The 19,405-nt window shown below is 43.7% G+C and overlaps 1 protein-coding gene across 1 annotated transcript in view; it reads left to right on the forward strand.

Annotated features, from left to right (window-relative positions):
- Nucleotides 1-11,838: 11,838 nt before the first annotated feature.
- LOC147663835 (E3 ubiquitin-protein ligase TRIM21-like) overlaps nucleotides 11,839-19,405 on the forward strand; it is a gene marked incomplete at its 5' end in the record, with an annotated part of 120,714 nt that continues 113,147 nt past the window's right edge. Inside the window, one exon of the mRNA XM_086950168.1 lies at nucleotides 11,839-12,069. Coding sequence (XP_086806294.1) covers nucleotides 11,839-12,069 — 231 coding nt within the window. The remainder of the gene's footprint in view (nucleotides 12,070-19,405) is intronic.

Below are 19,405 nucleotides of genomic sequence, written 5' to 3' on the forward strand. Positions count from 1 at the left end.
GTGTGGAAGATGATGTCCCATGGTTGATTGGCCCGTTGCGGAGGAGAAGTAGGGATCCTCGAGAGAGGTTTTCAGGGTGTGATTTGATAAAATTGTTTTTAACGTTTGGCACGATTTACTTGATAGGCAGGGGATAGATGATGGTGTGTGTGTGCGTGCCTGTGAGTTACATGATGTTTGCAGATCGGAGAGGAGGGCGCCAGAGGGAGTGCAAATGATTAGGTGCCCGGTGAAATGAGGGAACCAGGGAGCAGGGAGACAGCGCAAGAGAGAGTGCGATTAACTAGGAACCTGAAGAAATTGTGAGGGATCCAGGGAGCTGTGGGCAGCGGGGGTAAGGGCGGGATGAGGACCGCTGGCAAAGTTTATGGATTCAAGCAGGCTAGGGTTCCATGGAGCTTGGGGCTGCAAAGGGAGGGCTGGATGAGGACCGTTAGCGTGAAGTGTGAGATAATAGAAGGCTAGGAGACGCCTGGGTAGGAATGGGGCACCATGTCCACAGAGTCTCGGGCAGGAGGGGGAATGGTGGATAGAATAGATGAGCGAGGTAAATGTTAGAGGTATACATACTGATTCTGACACCTAGGTAGGAGAGGTCGAGAGGGTGGACGGGGGCGTAGCTAATTGAGTTAATACCTTGAGGTGGGGTAGTTCAATATGGCCACACTATTAGGAAGAGCCCCCTAGACACTGAAGTCCTATGACTATTTCCATGTCTCGGGGGCCCTCCCTGGGAAGTCTTATTTCCCTTTCCATAAGGCCTACAAGGTTTTTTGGTCCTTTCTCCGTGTTGTTGTTGTGAGGATTTGCTGTTAGGACCAAAATCTCTGGGCACTCTTATCAGATCCTAACAGCAAATCCTCACAACAACAACAACTGAGAAAGGACCAAAATCTCTGGGCACTCTTATCAGATCCTTTCTCATTTATTTGGCTCCAAAGGGTTTGCTGGGATAATAGTGCCCAGTGGAAAGGGGGGTGAGCCTACTCTATTGATGAAGATGCTCGTACAGCCATTTTGCAACACTGTGCTCAAGGATGCTGCCAGCCAAAAGTAAACCATATAAAAGGGCTCAGGCATTAAAATGACCAGGCTGTTGCCACTGTGAACGTATTCAGACCGATAGAACTAGCTGGAGGCAGGGAACCCAATTTATTTGATATATGAAGCGTTAGCTGGAGTCAGATTACCCACCTTGTTCTCTCCGTTTCCCCGATTTTCAGAGAAAGGGAAGCGAGAGATCAACAAAACTCCGCTCTTGGAGCGATGTTACAGGCATTCGAGGAGGGCTGGGCTTAAGCGGTTTCCGCACTAGCTTCACGGCGGTTTACTCGGATACTAGGGGCGATGCATAAATGCAGCCAGTGATGCCGTGAGGGGTCTGCGCCGTTGAAACACGCACTCCCTCGCATCAAGCAACCAGGGGCAAGCCTAGCAGCGCACTGCAAAGTCAGCCGCTGTTCAGGGGTTGAAGAGGTCTCATTTCAGCCGCAGCGTGAGTCTGTCGCCGGCCCTGTCTGTGTAGGGTAAAGCGAGGCGGAGTCTGTGTCGCTGTAGACATCCACTAACCTTGCAGCCCCAGTCTGTGTAGGGCTAGGAATCATTCGCGCTGTGGTGGGGATGGACTGAGACTACGTCGCTGAGGTCATCCACACCCTCGCCGTCCCAGTCTGTGTCGGGGGTGACACACCGGCCGCTAGAAACGGTGTGCCCTGATCGGCATGGGGAGCTGCAGACACCCATGGCCCTGCATCAGGTCATCAGGGGCAAACTCCAACCAGGGGCATATTCGTCGGCCGGTATTCAGGGGGATGATCGATCAGGACTCCATTACAGCAGGAGCGCGAGTTAGCTGTAACCCTGGTCTGAGTCTGATTATGCTCCGGATGCTGATTTAGCTCCGGACATTCGCTGAAAGCGTCGCACCTCGATTGGCAAGGAGAGGCTGAGTCCCTGCAAATAGAGACGAAGGTCGGCTGCGATGGATTCACCCGTCTCGCCGATCACTCTGGTGACTATGCCCAGGTAAGCGGCGTTATCTGGTCCGCTCCCTACACAAGTTGCTTAATATACTCTGTGCTTGATTCTAGTTACTCTTGGACTATTTCAGTTTAAAGCCTGCCACTAACAGGGATATTCCGCTTGAGGGATCCCAAGTGCTCGGAGCTCCTGCAGAGAGCTCCTACCAGTCGGCCATTTTGTTGTCTTTATTTTCCAGTCTTAGGAATAAAGTTTGACACCACCCTATCCTTCAAACAACAATCCTTGGCAGTTGCAGGCACATGTTTTCATATCATAAAAAGGCTAAAGAAAGTCCTTGATTTGCTCCCCTACTCAGCTAGACAAACTGTTGCTGTTGCACTCATTATATCCAGACTGGACTACTGTAATAGCCTTTATGTAGGAACCAATAAATCAGTCATGCATAAGCTTCAGATGGTCCAGCATGTGGCTGCTCGGCTGGTATTGAAGTGGCCTAGGAAATCTTCCGCCTCTGCTGCATTAGACACCTTGCATTGGCTGCCAGTTCACAAACGTGTTCTGTTTAAGGTACTTATTATTGCTTTCAGGGCCTTTCACGTACGTTGACCACAATATCTTCTAACTGGTGTTAAGCACTATGTTTCCTCCCGTAGCCTAAGATCATCCAACGCAAATTTGTTGACAATTCCAACTTTTAGACTGGTGTCTAAGGGAATAAAATCACTGGCAGTTTTGGGATCAAAGGCATGGAATCAACTGCCACCTCAGCTCTGCCAGATTGCTTCCAAGTCAGTATTCTGGAAGGCCTCAAAACCTGGATTTATATTGCTCCAGATATACTGTGCAAAACTCTGATCTGAAGACCTCAGTTCTACCTGTTATGAGCAGCAAACCAGTTTTTCCTCCTCTTCTGGTTTCCGAATCAGCGCCAAGATGCTCCTTGGAGTGATAGTAGCGCTATACAAGTATGCTCTTACATTACATAACATGCTCTGACGTGAGTCCCGTGCTCTCCATGCCACTAGAATCAAGCTATCCTGGCTGATGAGGGCTGAAAGCACGAAACCGGTCCTAGGATGCTTGTTTCCAGTCTAGGGAGGACCTGGCTTGGCAGTTCGGGTTGGACTGTTCCCATGGGCACAGGGTCAAGACTGATTTGTATATGGCTATGTTTAAACTGGAATGGCATGGTGAGCAAAAAACTATGGATTTAGGCCCAGATCTATGTACAGGGGTGAATGTATGACATTGTTCTGAATTCTGTCCATCAACTGTTGTTTTTGAGTTTGTAAGCTGAGCATGGAAAGAAAATGCACCCGCCCTTTTTTAAAGTGCAGAACCTATTAGATTTGTTAGTACCTGCTTCAAGTAGCAAGTGCTCCGGTTTGTCTATTACATAGCTTTGTAGATTGATGTTTAGGGGATTAATATTGTACCTCATATGGTTAGAAATATTTTCTTTACTATGAGATCTCAGGTTTTGCCAGGCATGGATTTGTGCAAATACAAAGGTTGTGCCATTTTTAGGAAACGGATTCCATTCTTGAGTAAGTTTTTATTGTATTTAACATGTATTCAAAAGTGTGTATCAAGCGCAGTACTGCTGAGTTCTGAACTAGGAAGAATCTGATAGAAAGACAGGGACCCCTCTCTCTTCTATGGCCATAGGAGTACAGATGTGCTGTGGCAGACGGGGGGGATTGTGGACATCCTTTGTAATCAGAGAACATGGCGAGACTACAATACATGACACGCCTGGGGGAGTAGGTAGGGCATGGTGGGGAGTTTGGTAGGTTGTATGTGATGTTTGGCTGCATTGTACTAGGACCTATGATTAGATGACTGTAACAAAACTGTACTGAAAGAAGGGTAGGATCGGGTATGGTAGGAGTAGGGAGGTGAAGGCACCCATACTGATATAAGAATCGCACTGTAGTGTAGTTCCTATTTTCCCAATAGGCCCTGCGCATTGGAATAACCTAAACAGCAGTATAGACGTAGAAGTGCGGTCTTCCAGGTCTCTACTGACTATGGTAAACTTAATTGGGTTTGTTACCAACTAGCTCAGAGGTCACTGGAAACTTTCTTGACTGAATAGGAAGTGATCAGCTTCCCTGGTACAGACAAGAAGGGATTCGTTTTTCCAACAACCGCATAAACATGACAACTTTGCTCCTTAGAATAAGAGTCAATCTCTAGAATTGTGTGAAACAATAGACAGTTATTTTACTCAGTCAGTTGTGCAGATTACTATCACCAAGATGCAGAGAATAGAGAGACGGACGTTTTCAATAAAAGGTATTATTTATTGAACAGTCTTTCTTCTCGTGCAAGAGAAATTAATTGCCACAATTGCAAGACTTGTTATTATAAAAAGTGCGTACAGTAAAATGAGGATTGTGAAATAATACTGTAAAAGCATTGATATGGTTTCTTAGCCATTCAATGGTTGAAATGAATAAAATATATACATTCATATATACATTTGTCTAACGTACTCAACTGGTGCTTCTAACTAGGCCTACCCCAGTGTACCTGACCTAAGCCTAATACTTGGGAGGGAGTAAGTAAGAAGCAGTTTTAGTTAAGTTGGTTTTGCCAAGGTTTGCTTCAAGAATTCTCTCTAAGGGTTTAGTCCACACCATACCTCTGAAATAGAATGTTGGAGGTCTTGTATCTCTTTCAAGGACTCGATATCCCAGTTACTCGCAAGAGTATGCTGGAAACGCCGGAGCTGGATTTTCTCGGCAGGAGAAAAGACCGCGTCTCTCTCAGAGCGTCGAGGAGGAGGAGGGGCAGCGTCAGTGGGCAGCTTGCATCTGCTGGGCTCTGTAAGGAGACAGCTGTTCTGCTCCTATGTTCACCACACCATCGCTATCATCGATGTCGTTGAGGCAGCGTTTGCTTAAGGCAACGTTGGTAATATTTATACCTGAAAGGTGCCTTGTTTGACGTAAGTTTTTGGACATAAGACGTCAATAAAGATGTCACTAGGAAGTGATCGTCTCTCAGTGCTCATTAGAGTTCTATTACTAATCAAAACATAGCAAGCGGGGATTTCCCAGGTTGCTGAGTTTTATCTAGTTGAAGAACTCTGAGTGTAATCTAGGAATCTTAGATAGTGGCTTCTGCTGTGTCATTTGCTCTAATGAGCTGCAGAGGAAGCGATTCTGAAATGTGGCTCTGATCGTGTTAGGCCAGAGACGAGTTTCTGAAATATTGCTCTTGATCATTTATGCCATTATAGGGGTATAAATGGATTATAGCCGTATAGGGGCATAAGGTCACAGTATTGATCGGGGTCCTAGATTAGAACACGACACCCACTCCACAAATTTATGTCCATCAAATTACTAAAAATTATAGCAATAAGATGCATGTGTAACATTACCCACCCCAAAATGCATATTTGCATTTGAAATGGCGTATTTGAAATACATGGAAGTATTGGTACTGTACGTCTTTAAGCATAGAAATCATTCAAAATTATAGCATATGTAATCAGTGAACGATTTTGCGAAAAAAAATTACACATGAAATATCTCTTTATACAGAAAAGAAGGGCGAGATAATTTCATCACATATAAATGCATTTGCTGTAACATGAGCTAGAGGCTGGTGTAAAGTTATTATGTCTCTAGATTTACCTAAAAATAGAAGTTCTGTTCTTTATGAATAGGTTTACTTTAAGCAAAGAATTTTTTGTGCCAGAAAAAGGTAAATATTTTGAAAAATGTTCAATTCAAAAAAAAAATTTGATGAACGGGGGAATAGAGTTCCAACGCTTTTCAGTAGTTTTTGTTGATCAAAACTGAAGGCCGAATTCAGAGTTCATGGGAACGCTGTGTGTCGGAATGCTTTTCAAAAATTATTGTTTCTGTTCGGGGGAGAACATCATATCAGACAGGCTCTCAAAGAATTGGTCTACAAAATCAGGTGACAGTTCGACCAAGTTCGATAATGCTGTAACTTGGCAGGTGTGAGAATGATTGCTATCATCAAAGTCTGGATCAGCAATGCTCACAGAAGGTCGTACCTGGGTGATGTCGCTTTTATTTCTCGCTCCACTGTTACCACCTAGTCGTAGCACAGAAGTCTCAACGAATGCCGTCAACAGGATTAGTAGCCGCTGGGGACAACACAATGCGTGAGCCGTTACTGGACTTGGCAAAGTATCGATATCCATTGGTACAGCTGATGGTAGAGGTCAGGTACGTGAATCCGCATCTTCCTGGGATGACTCGGATTACAAGATTACGCGTATTGTCACATGTATCTAATTTTGTTTTTGCTAACATGTCTGTTTGCAGTGATCTCAAAATTTCTGTGTGTTTTTGAGTCCAATTGATTGGTTTAAAATCAGGTTTAATTAGTTCATAGAGAGGTTTAACCCTCTCCGCATAATTTAGAATGTAAGTTATTCCGAAATTCAGGAAACCTAGAATCGATTGCAAGTTCTTCAGCGTTTTAGGTGCTTGGAGTACAGCGCACTTCTCTAAGAAGTTGTCCGCTAGGCTTTTTCCTTCACTTGATAATTCGTATCCTAAAAATAATACTGTCAGATGGGCAGTTCGAGACTTTTCAAAGTTGAATTTGTAACCCTCTGCTGCGAACCCAAGTATAATGGTGTTCACTCTTTTCAAGTGAGTCTCCAAGTCGTCGTCTGTGAGACAGAGATCATCTACATAAGATAATGCCTCATCATCATATATTTGTAGTAACTCTGTTACTCTGGCTGAAAATAGTCCTGGGCTGTTCTTGAATCCCTGTGGGAGCCTACAGAAATTTTCTGAGACCCCATTACTGAGAAAGCGGTTAAGTATCTGCTTTCTTGTGCAATGTTTTGACAAAAGAAACCATTTGATATGTCTAATGTCGTTTTATATTTTTTCCTAACTATGTTATTCATTAGTGCAGCACTATGCGAATTTTGTACTGAAAATGTTTTGCAACATGCGTTAAGGTTTCTGTAGTCCAAGACTAGATGATATGAATCGTCCGGTTTGGAGACAGGAAACAAAGGATTGTTCATTTGAGAGGTGCATGTTTCAATCACACCCTGGTATTCAAGTTCATCTAAAATCTCCCTGACTTGTTTTTTTAGCTTCTTGCTTTATGGGATACTGCCTTTGTGCAGTTGTTTGACTTTTTAACTGGATATTGTGAGGAGGAGAGTCCTCATCCCATCCTACATGATTTTTATATAATGCTGGTGCCTGGGCTACTGCCCATTTCCTCGCATATATATATTTAGTGTGAATCTGAATGTGATTCGAGAAGGCAGGCATAATCATTTCTTCGCCACGAGGGCACTCCCTGACAAACTCTGGGGGCCAATCTTTTTCAGCTAACAGAATATCATAGCCTTTTGAGAGTTTATCCCAAAATAGACCCTTTATTTTCCTAGTCTTATCACCCTCTATACGCAGAGTTTTTTCGTATATCATATGGGGCTCGCTAACTCTGGTGTCGGCAGTTTCAACTTGAATGTATTCATTCGTGTCCACTGTCTCCAGATGACTCATCAGGATCTTGCGAGCTATGGTGATTTCTGCTGCACTGTCTAGCATGGTCTGTGCCCACTCCCCGTTTTTCAACTGTGTCCTCAGTATTCTCGGCATGTTTGATTACTCTAATACTGGCTACCTTCTTTCTTGGAAATTGAGATTTTTTACTTTGAGCAGGTTCCTTGTCTTTGGACTTGGTGTGCTCTCCTGGGTCTGACCTTCCTCTTCTTTCTGATTTCTGCGAAAAAGATCGAGAGGGACGTGTATCAATACTTTGATATCTATCAGGCTTCTTCAAATTATCCCTATTTCTAAGGTTATATCTTTTCTCAGAGGGCTCCCTCTGGGGAGACCGGTGTTCTCGAGTCGGAGTTCTTTCCCTCCGTCGAGGAGACCTTCCTCTGGACTGGAAAACTTTTTCTTTGGGAGTGGACTGTTTATTTCCATCCCAGCTCTTTTTAGGAGTATTAGAATTATTTTTAATAAATAATTTTTCTGGATTTTCGAGCAGTTGGGGCTTTACTGGTTTTCCACCCAAGCTGTCTCTACCTAGTTCTTCATAACATTTTTCTATAATTCTGGCAAGCTCAATTAGTTGATCTGTTATTTCTGTTTCCTTCAACTTCTGGCGGATCGCCACAGATGCTGCTTCTCCTTTTATATTGGCTAATAATATAGCCGAGACCTGCTTGAAGTCTTTCAGTAATTTCATACCAAGAGTTAAAGCAGGTTCTGGACCGTATTCATTCTGAATCTGTTTTAGCACTTCTGGTATTACCGCCATTGACGGAACACCATGTGTTTTTGTGTAAATGGTAGCAAAGACTGTACCCCAAGTGTAACAGTCCTCCATGTGTGGTGCGACCCCCATTGGAAGGCAGATGGTCCAGATTCTGTGTTTCTCAATAGGGGTAGTATTTGGATATACTGCCTCTATTTGAGTAATTTTCTGCGCTAACCAGAAAGGAATTTGTTCCCGTTTTATGGGTATTTTACCAAGACATGATTGTATGTTCTGTGGTGTAATTTTATTGGTGTTCCCCTGATGAGGGGTCAGCTGTGTTACACTAATAGCTGTTTGGACTGTTGCAGTCCGCATTACATATTGGACTAATTGTCTATGTATTTTAATTAATGTTTTTAGCTGTACTAACAGTTCTTCTTTTGACATTTTTGCAATGTCCGGATGTGGTGTGTAGCTGGCTAGAACAGGCCACGTTGCTCCTGGTCTACCTAGTGGACCGAGCCAGGTAATATGATCGTTGTGTTTTAGGGCGCCTTTAAACCAGAGCAGGTGCTCTTGGAATTTTAATGGGATTTCAATCTCCTCGAAAGGAGCGTACTCTTCCGGTGGATCCCCTATTTTGTAATAGTGGAAATCGTTTGTTGCAGCGTTTGCTGCTGGAAATTTTATCCAAGAATAGAATACCTCTGTCTGCCGATATTCGTGTGCCTCTGTCACGAAGACGACTGTGCCACCTTGCGTGGTCAGTCCATTTTCTATAAGTTTTGACGTTATAGATTTTCTTACGTTGACCGGGATGATTATCGCACCCGGTTCAATAACACCGTCGGCACCCTGCTGAGTCGCATTTACTGTACCCCCAGTGGTTCCGTTCTCTAAGTCTGACATTGTATGAAATGCAGGTTTTTGCAGAGCAGGTCTCCAAGGTGACAAAGATTAGGTGCACAATATTTTGGAACACGGTATCCTTCAACGTTGAATAAACCAGAGCTTTACATAGGAATCTCTTCCTACTAAGTTCGGGCGGATTCTAACCTTTCACACACTCCAGACGTCTATTGGAGTATTTACGGTAGAAAGGGGTCTGTGTGAAAAATGCACGACTGAGTTACTCTAACGTCTTCCGTTAGTTTTATCACCTTACCAAACGTTGGGCGCCATGTAGTGTAGTTCCTATTTTCCCAATAGGCCCTGCGCATTGGAATAACATAAACAGCAGTATAGACGTAGAAGTGCGGTCTTCCAGGTCTCTACTGACTATGCTAAACTTAATTGGGTTTGTTACCAACTAGCTCAGAGGTCACTGGAAACTTTCTTGACTGAATAGGAAGTGATCAGCTTCCCTGGTACAGACAAGAAGGGATTCAGTTTTCCAACAACCGCATAAACATGACAACTTTGCTCCTTAGAATAAGAGTCCATCTCTAGAGTCGTGTGAAACAATAGCCCGTTATTTTACTCAGTCAGTTGTGCAGATTACTTTCACCAAGGTGCAGAAAATAGAGAGACGGGCGTTTTCAATAAAAGGTATTATTTATTGAACAGTCTTTCTTCTCTTGCAAGAGAAATGAATTGCCACAATTGCAAGACTTGTTGTTATAAAAAGTGCGTACAGTAAAATGAGGATTGCGAAATAATACTGTAAAAGCATTGATATGGTTTCTTAGCCATACAATGGTTAAAATGAATAAAATATATACATTCATATATACATTTGTCTAACGTACTCAACTGGTGCTTCTAACTACGCCTACCCCAGTGTACCTGACCTAAGCCTAATACTTGGGAGGGAGTAAGTAAGTAGCAGTTTTAGTTAAGTGGGTTTTGCCAAGGTTTGCTTCAAGAATTCTCTCTAAGGGTTTAGTCAACACCATATCTCTGAAATAGAATGTTGGAGGTCTTGTATCTCCTTCCAGGACTCGATATCCCAGTTACTCGCAAGAGTAGGTTGGAAACGCCGGAGCTGGATTTTCTCGGCAGGAGAAAAGACCGCGTCTCTCTCAGCGCGTCAAGGAGGAGGAGGGGCAGCGTCCGTGGGCAGATTGCATCTGCTGGGCTCTGTAAGGGGACAGCTGTTCTGCTCCTATGTTCACCACACCATCGCTATCATCGATGTCGTTGAGGCAGCGTTTGCTTAAGGCAACGTTGGTAATATTTATACCTGAAAGGTGCCTTGTTTGACGTAAGTTTTTGGACATAAGACGTCAATAATGATGTCACTAGGAAGTGATCGTCTCTCAGTGCTCATTAGAGTTCTATTACTAATCAAAACATAGCAAGCAGGGCTTTCCCAGGTTGCTGAGTTTTATCTTGTTGAAGAACTCGGAGTGTAATCTAGGAATCTTAGATAGTGGCTTCTGCTGTGTCATTTGCTCTAATGAGCTGCAGAGGAAGCGATTCTGAAATGTGGCTCTGATCGTGTTAGGCCAGAGACGAGTTTCTGAAATGCTGCTCTTGATCGTTTATGCCATTATAGGGGTATAAATGCATTATAGCCTTATAGGGGCATAAGGTCACAGTATTGATCGGGGTCCTAGATTAAAACACGACAACACCAGCACTTAATGACAAAAGTATAGATGAGAATGATACTGTTAGTGAAGAAGTGCAAATTATTTGGTGTTATGTGGCCTCAACTGGAATGAGACTTGTACAGAACTTTTAGTTTCAATGACGAATTGCCTCGTAAAAGTTGTTCAAAAAAAAAAAGAGCTGTACTGCTGAGCATCATGTATGCTGATGAAAGCCAAATGTAGGTCTCCCTAAAAGGACTCTTTCCTTTTCCATTATTCGTACTCTTGTTAGATTAACCAAACAGCCTTTGCTTCAGACATTTTGTGGATATGAAATCTCTCGCCAGACTTTCAGGCCCAGCTCTCGTTCGATGCCAAATCATGGGATTTCAAGTGGCCAAGACCTTTCCTCCAAAAACTGCAGTCACTACAAACATTATCACCTCCCCACTTCCAAGCAGTGTCTCGTTAATGGTGACTTAGAGTCTCTCCTCAATTGCACTCAACGCTTCCACAACATGCCATCATAGGTTACATGGAGTACACTTCTCTGCAAAGACATCTGCTGTCTCCAGTCCTGGCACCAGGTCTGTCTTCCGTATTCCAATCAGCAGAAGCTGAAACTAAAAGTCCTTTATTGGCTACAAAGCTGCAGCGTCTCCCATGTTCTGAATCTCTTCACCAAACTGATACTTACTGCACCCTAAGATCAGCATCTGATCCCTGTGTTGCCACAGTGCAGCTTAAGACAAATGGTCAGTGCTGTGACGGAATTACAACTTACCCATAAAGATTTTTATTACAATTTGAAATAGTCATTCCATTCTCTCTCAGACTAAAAACCTTTGCCTCTGCTCCACAAATACATCAAATAGTAGTACAGGAAATGTCCATGTGAGAGAAAAAACTACTTTTGTGCTTACTGCTGTTCAACTGGACACCCCTGTCTCCAGTGTGACATATATGATGTCCCTCAATCACCCAGTAAATTACAGGGAAACCTATGTCCGCCTCAGAGTCACTTGATAAGCCTATTGAATATTTATGAGGTGTTAGCATTGTGAACATATGATTTATTTTTATGTTGCAGGCCAAGTTTAAGAGCCAGAGAGAGCAAATCACTAATGAGTTTGAGAAGCTTCAGCAGTTTTTGGATCAGGAAAAATGTCGTCACCTCAGCAACCTAGAGGAGGAAGAGAAGAAGAGTCTGCAGAGAATCAAGAAGAGAGTAACAAAATTTGAAAAACAGCAATTTTTCCTAAGAAGTTGGATTACCGAGATTGAATTGAAGTGTCAGCAGCAGGACATGGAGTTATTGAAGGTAAGAACATTTTATAAATCCAGAGAACAAGAAGATCAGCAAACCTTAATTAGTGCAAGAAAGAACCAATATTGTAAGCCGGATTTAGTGGGAGTGATGTATGTTTTCCCCAACTCTCTGAACCCACTACAAAAAATACACAAAGTAATATGTTGGTTAGAAGTAACCCCAGTGAAAAGGGACTGGGATAAGAGATAAAACAGACACAGGATTTCGGCACTGTGACTTGTTTCACAGTTAAGAACTGTCTTCAACTGGAGGAGCGTTGAATTCTGAAGATGAGGAAGTCTTTAGCAATTTTATCAATAAAGTTACAGCACCTAATATGTTATATGGTATACCTTTAAACAGCCCATATCTCCAGAAAATGAAACTCTTAGTCTGATTTACGTTTTGGCAGACTGGGTATTCTCCTTCGGCCTGGTGGAGGATACTCTGCCCACCAAATCTAGACATGACTGCCTAGCTGGTGGTAATTTTGAAAGCATTGGAGGGATCCACTGTCACAGCATTTCCTGTCAATGCTTTTTCAAATTTAAGTTTGCACGCAGCTCCGTCAATATGATGGAGCCATCAGTCAGACTTATTGATTTTTTTTATTTCCTCGAAGAAGGAGTTTCTTTTGTGGGGGGGTTGGGGGGATGGATTCTCCCCATGCTATAAGAATTCTCTCCCATGGTGAGGAAAGCATAAAGCAGCTTCCACTACCCCTCACTGCCAGGGTTTTCCTGGTGGTGATGGGTAGTGAAAATTGACCTGTACATTGGCCCATCCAAATTAGATAGGTGGATATATATATACACCTCCGATGGGCCTCACTTTCGTGGACCATCGGAGGTGCATAACTATGGCGGAGACAGAGTAGCCTCCATGTTTACACCAGTGGTCCATCTGTTTCAAAATCGGTCAGCTGTAGCGTCAGGACTCCTGCACTGCAGAGTGAACCGCACGTATCGTAACGTGGACCTTGTCTGACCACCACGGTGGCTTCTGAGACTATCTTCTCTCAAGAATGTGTACTGAGTTCTTTTTCACTTGTGGTAATAATTAGGGCTGCAATTGATCTTGATTTATGCTTCTGCTCGAACCACTATGGGATCCAGCAATCAAGGAGTCATCCGGGTTGGAATTAAAACGAGGGGGCTCGACAGATGTAAAGACACAAGGGAGAATTGTAATCCGGATCACTGGGTTGGGTATCCAGTTTCATTTTGTAGTATTTAATACTACTGTATGATTAAAAGGTATTTTCTTTTCTTAAAAAAGAAGCAATGGGTTGCACATTGAAGTTATTGTGTCTCTTGATTGTTAAGTTCTGTGTTTCGGCGCTCCACACGGTTTCCCTGAGAAGCCTATGACTGGTCGCACTCTCTACCCTAAGAACCATGTGCAGAAAGGGTTTGCTTGACCCAGCAGAGCCCTTGTAGGATGGACCCCAGGACACCAGTGGCAGATGACCTCAACGACTACAGTGAGACCCAGTAGCCACTGTCTCTGTGGCCTTCCTGAATGGTTCTGAAAACCTGTAACAGAGGCCTTTAAAAAGGATCCAGGTAAACAGTTTAATAGTTCAAATGCGAGGTCTGAGGCTCTTGAGGGATTCCAGTTCTTTCTCAGGACCAGCAATATCAGATTGTGTAGACTGACATTGGGAGACGGAGACTGTGGTCTGCTTCTAGCACAACACCTAGCTAAAGTTGTGTTATCAGAATCAAGGTTCAGAACAAAATTACCATTCAGTTTACAAAGCAGTGCAATTATCGTGCCATAGCCTATCGACCAAGGTTTAATCCAGCAACAAATGGATAGATAGAAGATATATTAACATCGCATTCATGGTTTGGTTGCCTCATACTCTAATCTACCTCTCAATTTTTAAGATCCTTTACTACTGATGGACCAACTCCTGCAACACCTCACACACAGGCAACATTTACATTAGTTTATACTGGATGGGGCATCTAGCTTAGTTAATCTAAGAATTTATGTCACCCTTGCTCATTCCTTTGTTTGAAGCACAAAGCCTTTTGCCATGGAGTCATTGACTACGCCACTACGGTGATATTATCCGGTCCTGTTGACTATTAGGAACCATTCTAGACAAGATCACGCACTGACGAGGAAACCTTTACGGAACAAAAAAGTAGCAAAAGTTGTTTAATGATTAACAGAGCACTCATTGATTCCAGAGCACCAGGCTTCAGGATTTTATAATGGTACTACTCCTCAATTCCCTGATCTAAAGATTCTGCTAGACCTTCAAAAATCCTGGGATTGATTTGCCTTTTACCTGCTTTCAGGGCTGTGGGTAATTTTGAGTTTACTAGCTCTTATAGACCAATATCTGTTTTGACCTGCAGATCCTGCCTGCACATGTTTGTATTTCCACTATCACATAATAATGGAGTCCCAAAAAGCAGTAGGACCTGGGTACAAAGTGATACATACAACAAATGATCCACACGAGTACTTGGGTAAAGCCTAATATATAAATCAATCCTGTAAAAGAACATTTTTCATTTCAAATCCAACAATAAATGTTATGTCAGTAGAGGGAAGAGCACTTAGAGGGATTACATCATGCAAAACAATACACTTGAATGCAAAACCAGAATGTGAGAAACCTCAATATTCATATAAAGCTTTATATAGAAAGGTTGTTCCTATAAGGGCAGCAGGGTGCCCAAAAGAAGTGCTTATGCATAGGTGGTCATAGATAAGCAAAGTATACTCAAATTAATTCCAAAATAACGCCTGTTGAGCCAATATTTGAAAACATTAGAGTCGTTCCACCTTCTAGAGGTGACTGCTTCAGTCAATGTTTCCTGTCTGAGGATGGTCACTCTGATCCAGTCCGTAGAGAAAAATGTTGAAATTTCGACCCGAACATGAAGTGGTGGGGGAGGGGGGTTGGAGTCCGAGCCTCATACAAGGTCTTCTTCAGGTCTGGGTAAAAAACTGAATAAGGGGGAGCAAACTATTGAACAAAAAATGAATTAGAAACATTAAAAACCTAACTTATAAAACTGTGTTGCTCACCTATTAGGATGTCCAACATGCAACATATACCAAATACAGATTGGGGCTGTTTTGATGAGTAGTTTGTACCTGTGGATTTAATGCCATTATTTCAATAAAGGTGCATTGAGAGGCTTCAATTTTTTCCAGGGTTTATTGGAATTGGGAATTGACCTTTAAGGGCATTTCTTTGGTATACATTGCATGTTCACAACTTGAGGTGTGTTTTTTGAACATACCAGTAGGGGAGCCAGTGTTAATCCCTTTGGGCAATAGTATGATGATGTTTTCGATTGTTCTAGGGAGTTTTCCCAATCAGTCAGTTTTGGCATTGTTCACTGCTGGAACCAAGGTGAGATCGGGCAGCAGGGGGATAGAGCTTGTATATATAAATGCACACACTTTTATACGTTAGGTTTTTAATGTTGCTAATTTATTTGTTCTAAAGGTTGCTCCACCATATTCAGGTGTTCACTTTGTCCTAATGAAGACTACGTATGAGGCCCCCAACCTTTATGTTCAGGTCAATACGTAAACCTCTTTCTCTACGGCCTAGATCAGATTTACCTGAACAGAGAGACAATATCGATTGAAGCTTTCATGTTTTTAAATCTTGTCTGACCAGGCGTTATTTTGACATTCATTTCAGTTTATTTTGCTGCGATCTTCTCTCATATCTATTAAAACCTATGCAAGAGCATTTTCTTTGGGCACCTGTTGCACTTATTGGAGCAACCACTTTGTATATAAAGCGTTTTATGTTTATTGATGTTTCCTATCGGACTGGATAATATCACCGTAGTCAATGACTCTGAGAAAAGGCATTGTGCTACAAACAAAGGAATGAGCAAGGGTGACATAACTTCTTAGATGAACTCAACTAGATTCCCTATCCAGTATAAACCAATGTCAATGTTGTCTGTGTATTGAGGTGCTGGAGGAGGAGACCCATCAGCAGATGTTTCCTAAATACAGTGTTTTCTTGTTTTGCATTCAAGTGTATTGTTTTGTGTAATGTAATCTCTCCATGTGCTCTTTCCTCTACTGACATCACATTTTTTTTTTTATAAACAAATTCTGTTTTTATTGCTTTGACAAAATAAAGTAAATAAATTGGACATTCCCTTTATGACTGCGCCACCTCCCCCATCCATTTCCCCCAAACCCTATGATACTTCCTAGGACACCCACAAGCCTCATACATAAACTTCTCCTGAGTGGCAAGCCAATCAACCCCAGTCCTCAATCGTCCAACACTCGGAGGTTCGGACAGCTTCCAGGAGGCTGCAATGTCTCTTTTTTTGCAACCACCATTGCTGTAGTGTAAAACAACTTTTAGTTCCGAGACCCATCCAGCCGATCAGTGATACCCAGGATCATGTGCCTTGGGTCATGGGGGACCTCTCACCCCAAAACCTCAGTGAGTTCCTCCTCAATCTCCCCCCAGAACTGCTCCAAGCTGCGACATACCCCTATAATATGGAAAAAGTCTGCGGGCTCGTGACCGCACCTGGCAAAAGCAGAGGTTGGGCTAAGTTCCGCCCGTTGAAGGTGCATCGGGGTGAGATATGCAGCATGTAAATAATATAATTGCACTAAACAGAGGCCGTGACCATCCTAGAAGCCATAAGGGCGTCACGCCAATCCTCCTCGTCCAGGGTGCCCAACCAACCCTCCCATTGAGGACCCAGTCGGTCAAAGGAAGAGGGCATTGTTGATCAGTGTACGATTGATGTGGCAGATGCCACCCCTCCACAGGTCACCGAACATTATCTGAGCCTCAGGCGAGCTGTGGGCAGGAAGACGTGTGCCAATCGCAAGGTGGGTGTGAAGGGCGTGGCGTAACTGCAAAACCTATAGAATTGTGACTGGTGTAACGAGTACCTGCTTTGAAGGTCACCTAAGGTCCGCATGTGATTCCCCCACCTACACATCGCCTAGCTGTGAAATGCCTATCACAGTTCTAAAACCCTGCAATGCATTGACTTCTATGAGCCAGGTCCCCTGCCACAAGGGTGTACATTGGGTCAGTGTGTGCGTCCATTTGGTATGTCATAAGGCAGCCCGCCGGGCCAATAACACAGAACGTGTTACCTCTGGCAAGTGGGAGGGAATAGGGTCCCCGTATAGCATAGCCTGAATCCTGGCGAAGCCCGATTCAACGACCTTGAGCCTGTATGCCGGGTTCAACCAACCCCTGTTGAACCAATCACGTATGGAGAAAATATACATAGAGGTGACGCACCAAAGGCAAATCCATTGACGCTCGGACCGTACTTGGCGCCAGCCCCCCTGCTGGTGTCTCCTCCCATTTCAGGCCAACTAAAAGCTACTCGAGGCATTATCTTTCTAAAATAAACTGACTAAAATTGCCCCAGCCTCTTGCTTAGTTGTGCCTGTAATGATTCCCCACAGGGCCGCCCTGACTGTAAGCTAACCCTGGCAAATGTCAAAGTGAGCTTGTTTGAAGCTTCCACATTCTCCATTTATAGGTCCCAGACAACTTGCAGACTTAGCATTTCACTATCAATGATCGTTCTCTTATAAAATATATAATTGAATTGTCTGACTTCGAAGAAGCACATTATATTGATCTAACATTTGTTATGGAGGCCTGGGCTGACGCTTCGTTGGACTTATACCTGGTAGCCGCAATTCTGGCTATTTTTGCCCCTGGAAGAAAGTATCAGGAGGGGAAAAGAGGGATAGTTTTTCGCCACAATTTGAGAGCAATTTGTAAAATGAGTCCATCAAGATTTGAATTTGAAGCTTTCGCTTTTAAAATTGAACTCAAATACTCCTATACATTTAATGGTCTCCTTATATATCACCCTCCCGGCCCAGTGTTGGCTTCACCCAAGCTCTTAGCCAACTCATCAAATCAAATATCAACTCTCGATTTCTCAGTACTTGGTGATTTTATTTTTCAACTGTACAACATGTCGGACAAAGACACAAGTGACCTGATGGACTTAATGACCAGCCTGGGCCTTGAGCAAATTGTCAGAGGTACCTCTAGCGCGCCTGAGGCAGCCCGTCTGCGCCCGGTCCGGGCTCAGGGCCAGGACCCCTGGAACTTTGGTGGCAGAACGCCGGTTTTAAACCAGTGAGACCATGAGGAAACTGGACCCGTTGAGGGGAATGGCATGCTGTCCCAGATTTCTGCCCTGTGTAAACCCTGCTGCCTTGGCAAAATCTTGTAATAACTGCCATTGCCCATTCCCCCACATCCTGGCACTTTCGTGTAATTTCCCCTTCAGTGTTAAAGAGTACTTGGGGAAACCGACAACTGTGCCTAGCTTTAATTGCCTTCTTTTGAATGCCAGATCACTAGCTAAAACACAGTGTGGAATGCTAAAGTTTTATAGAGGAACACCAAGATGGCATTCATTACAGAATCCTGGACAGACAGCTAAGTCTGTTGTTCGAGAACAAGAATACATTGGATCCTTCTCAGTATGGGTTCCGCTCGGGACACAGCACCAAGCTAGCATTGATTAAAGCCACAGAGGAGGTCCGTGTGGCTGTGGACCAGGGGGGCTCAGCTTTCTTGATCATGCTAGATCTATTGGCAGCCTTCGATGCGGTCCACCACGATGTGTTGATCGGCTGTTTATCGAAGGCGGGGGTCCAGGGATGGGCCTGGAACCTGTTGAAATAATTTCTGACCAACAGAGTACAAACGATGGACCTAGCAAAGGACTGATCAAAACCATTCTCCCTTCCCTGTGGAGTGCCGCAGGGGTCCTCCCTCAGTCCAACACTTTTTAATATTTATGTGAGTTCTCTGGCTGCCCTCATAACATCCTTTGGGCTACTATTAACTTCCTATGCAAACGATGCACAAATCGTGCTGTCCCTCCGGGGGGGTCAAAGAAGCAGATAAGGCCTCTAGTTGTCACGACTGCATGTTGGCAGTTACTGGTTGGATGTCTGCCAATTGCCTGAAGTTGAATGCAGGCAAAACAGAGGTGATCATGTCTGGAAACTACCCCGACCTCTTGTCCCCGGCATGGTGGCCTAGAGAAATGAGCAACTCCCCTCGATGAAATTTGAGAACCTGGGGGTGATCATGGACAACTCACTCACTTTTGGTAACCAGGTCAGCAGGGTGGTATCAATACATTTTTTCATCCTGAGAACCCTGAGGAAAATAAAATTATTCCTCACCGAAGAAAGTTTCAGAACAGTTGTCTCTGCCCTCCTTTTGTCCCGTCTGGACTATTGTAACAGCTTGTACCTAACGATTCATGAGAAACACCTTAACACAGATGTTGCAGAATGCGGCGGCCAGGTTGCTTACGGGCACTCTTAGGTT

This window comes from Lissotriton vulgaris, unplaced genomic scaffold (assembly GCF_964263255.1).
Source record: "Lissotriton vulgaris unplaced genomic scaffold, aLisVul1.2 SCAFFOLD_1778, whole genome shotgun sequence".
NCBI classification, from domain to species: Eukaryota; Metazoa; Chordata; class Amphibia; order Caudata; family Salamandridae; genus Lissotriton; species Lissotriton vulgaris.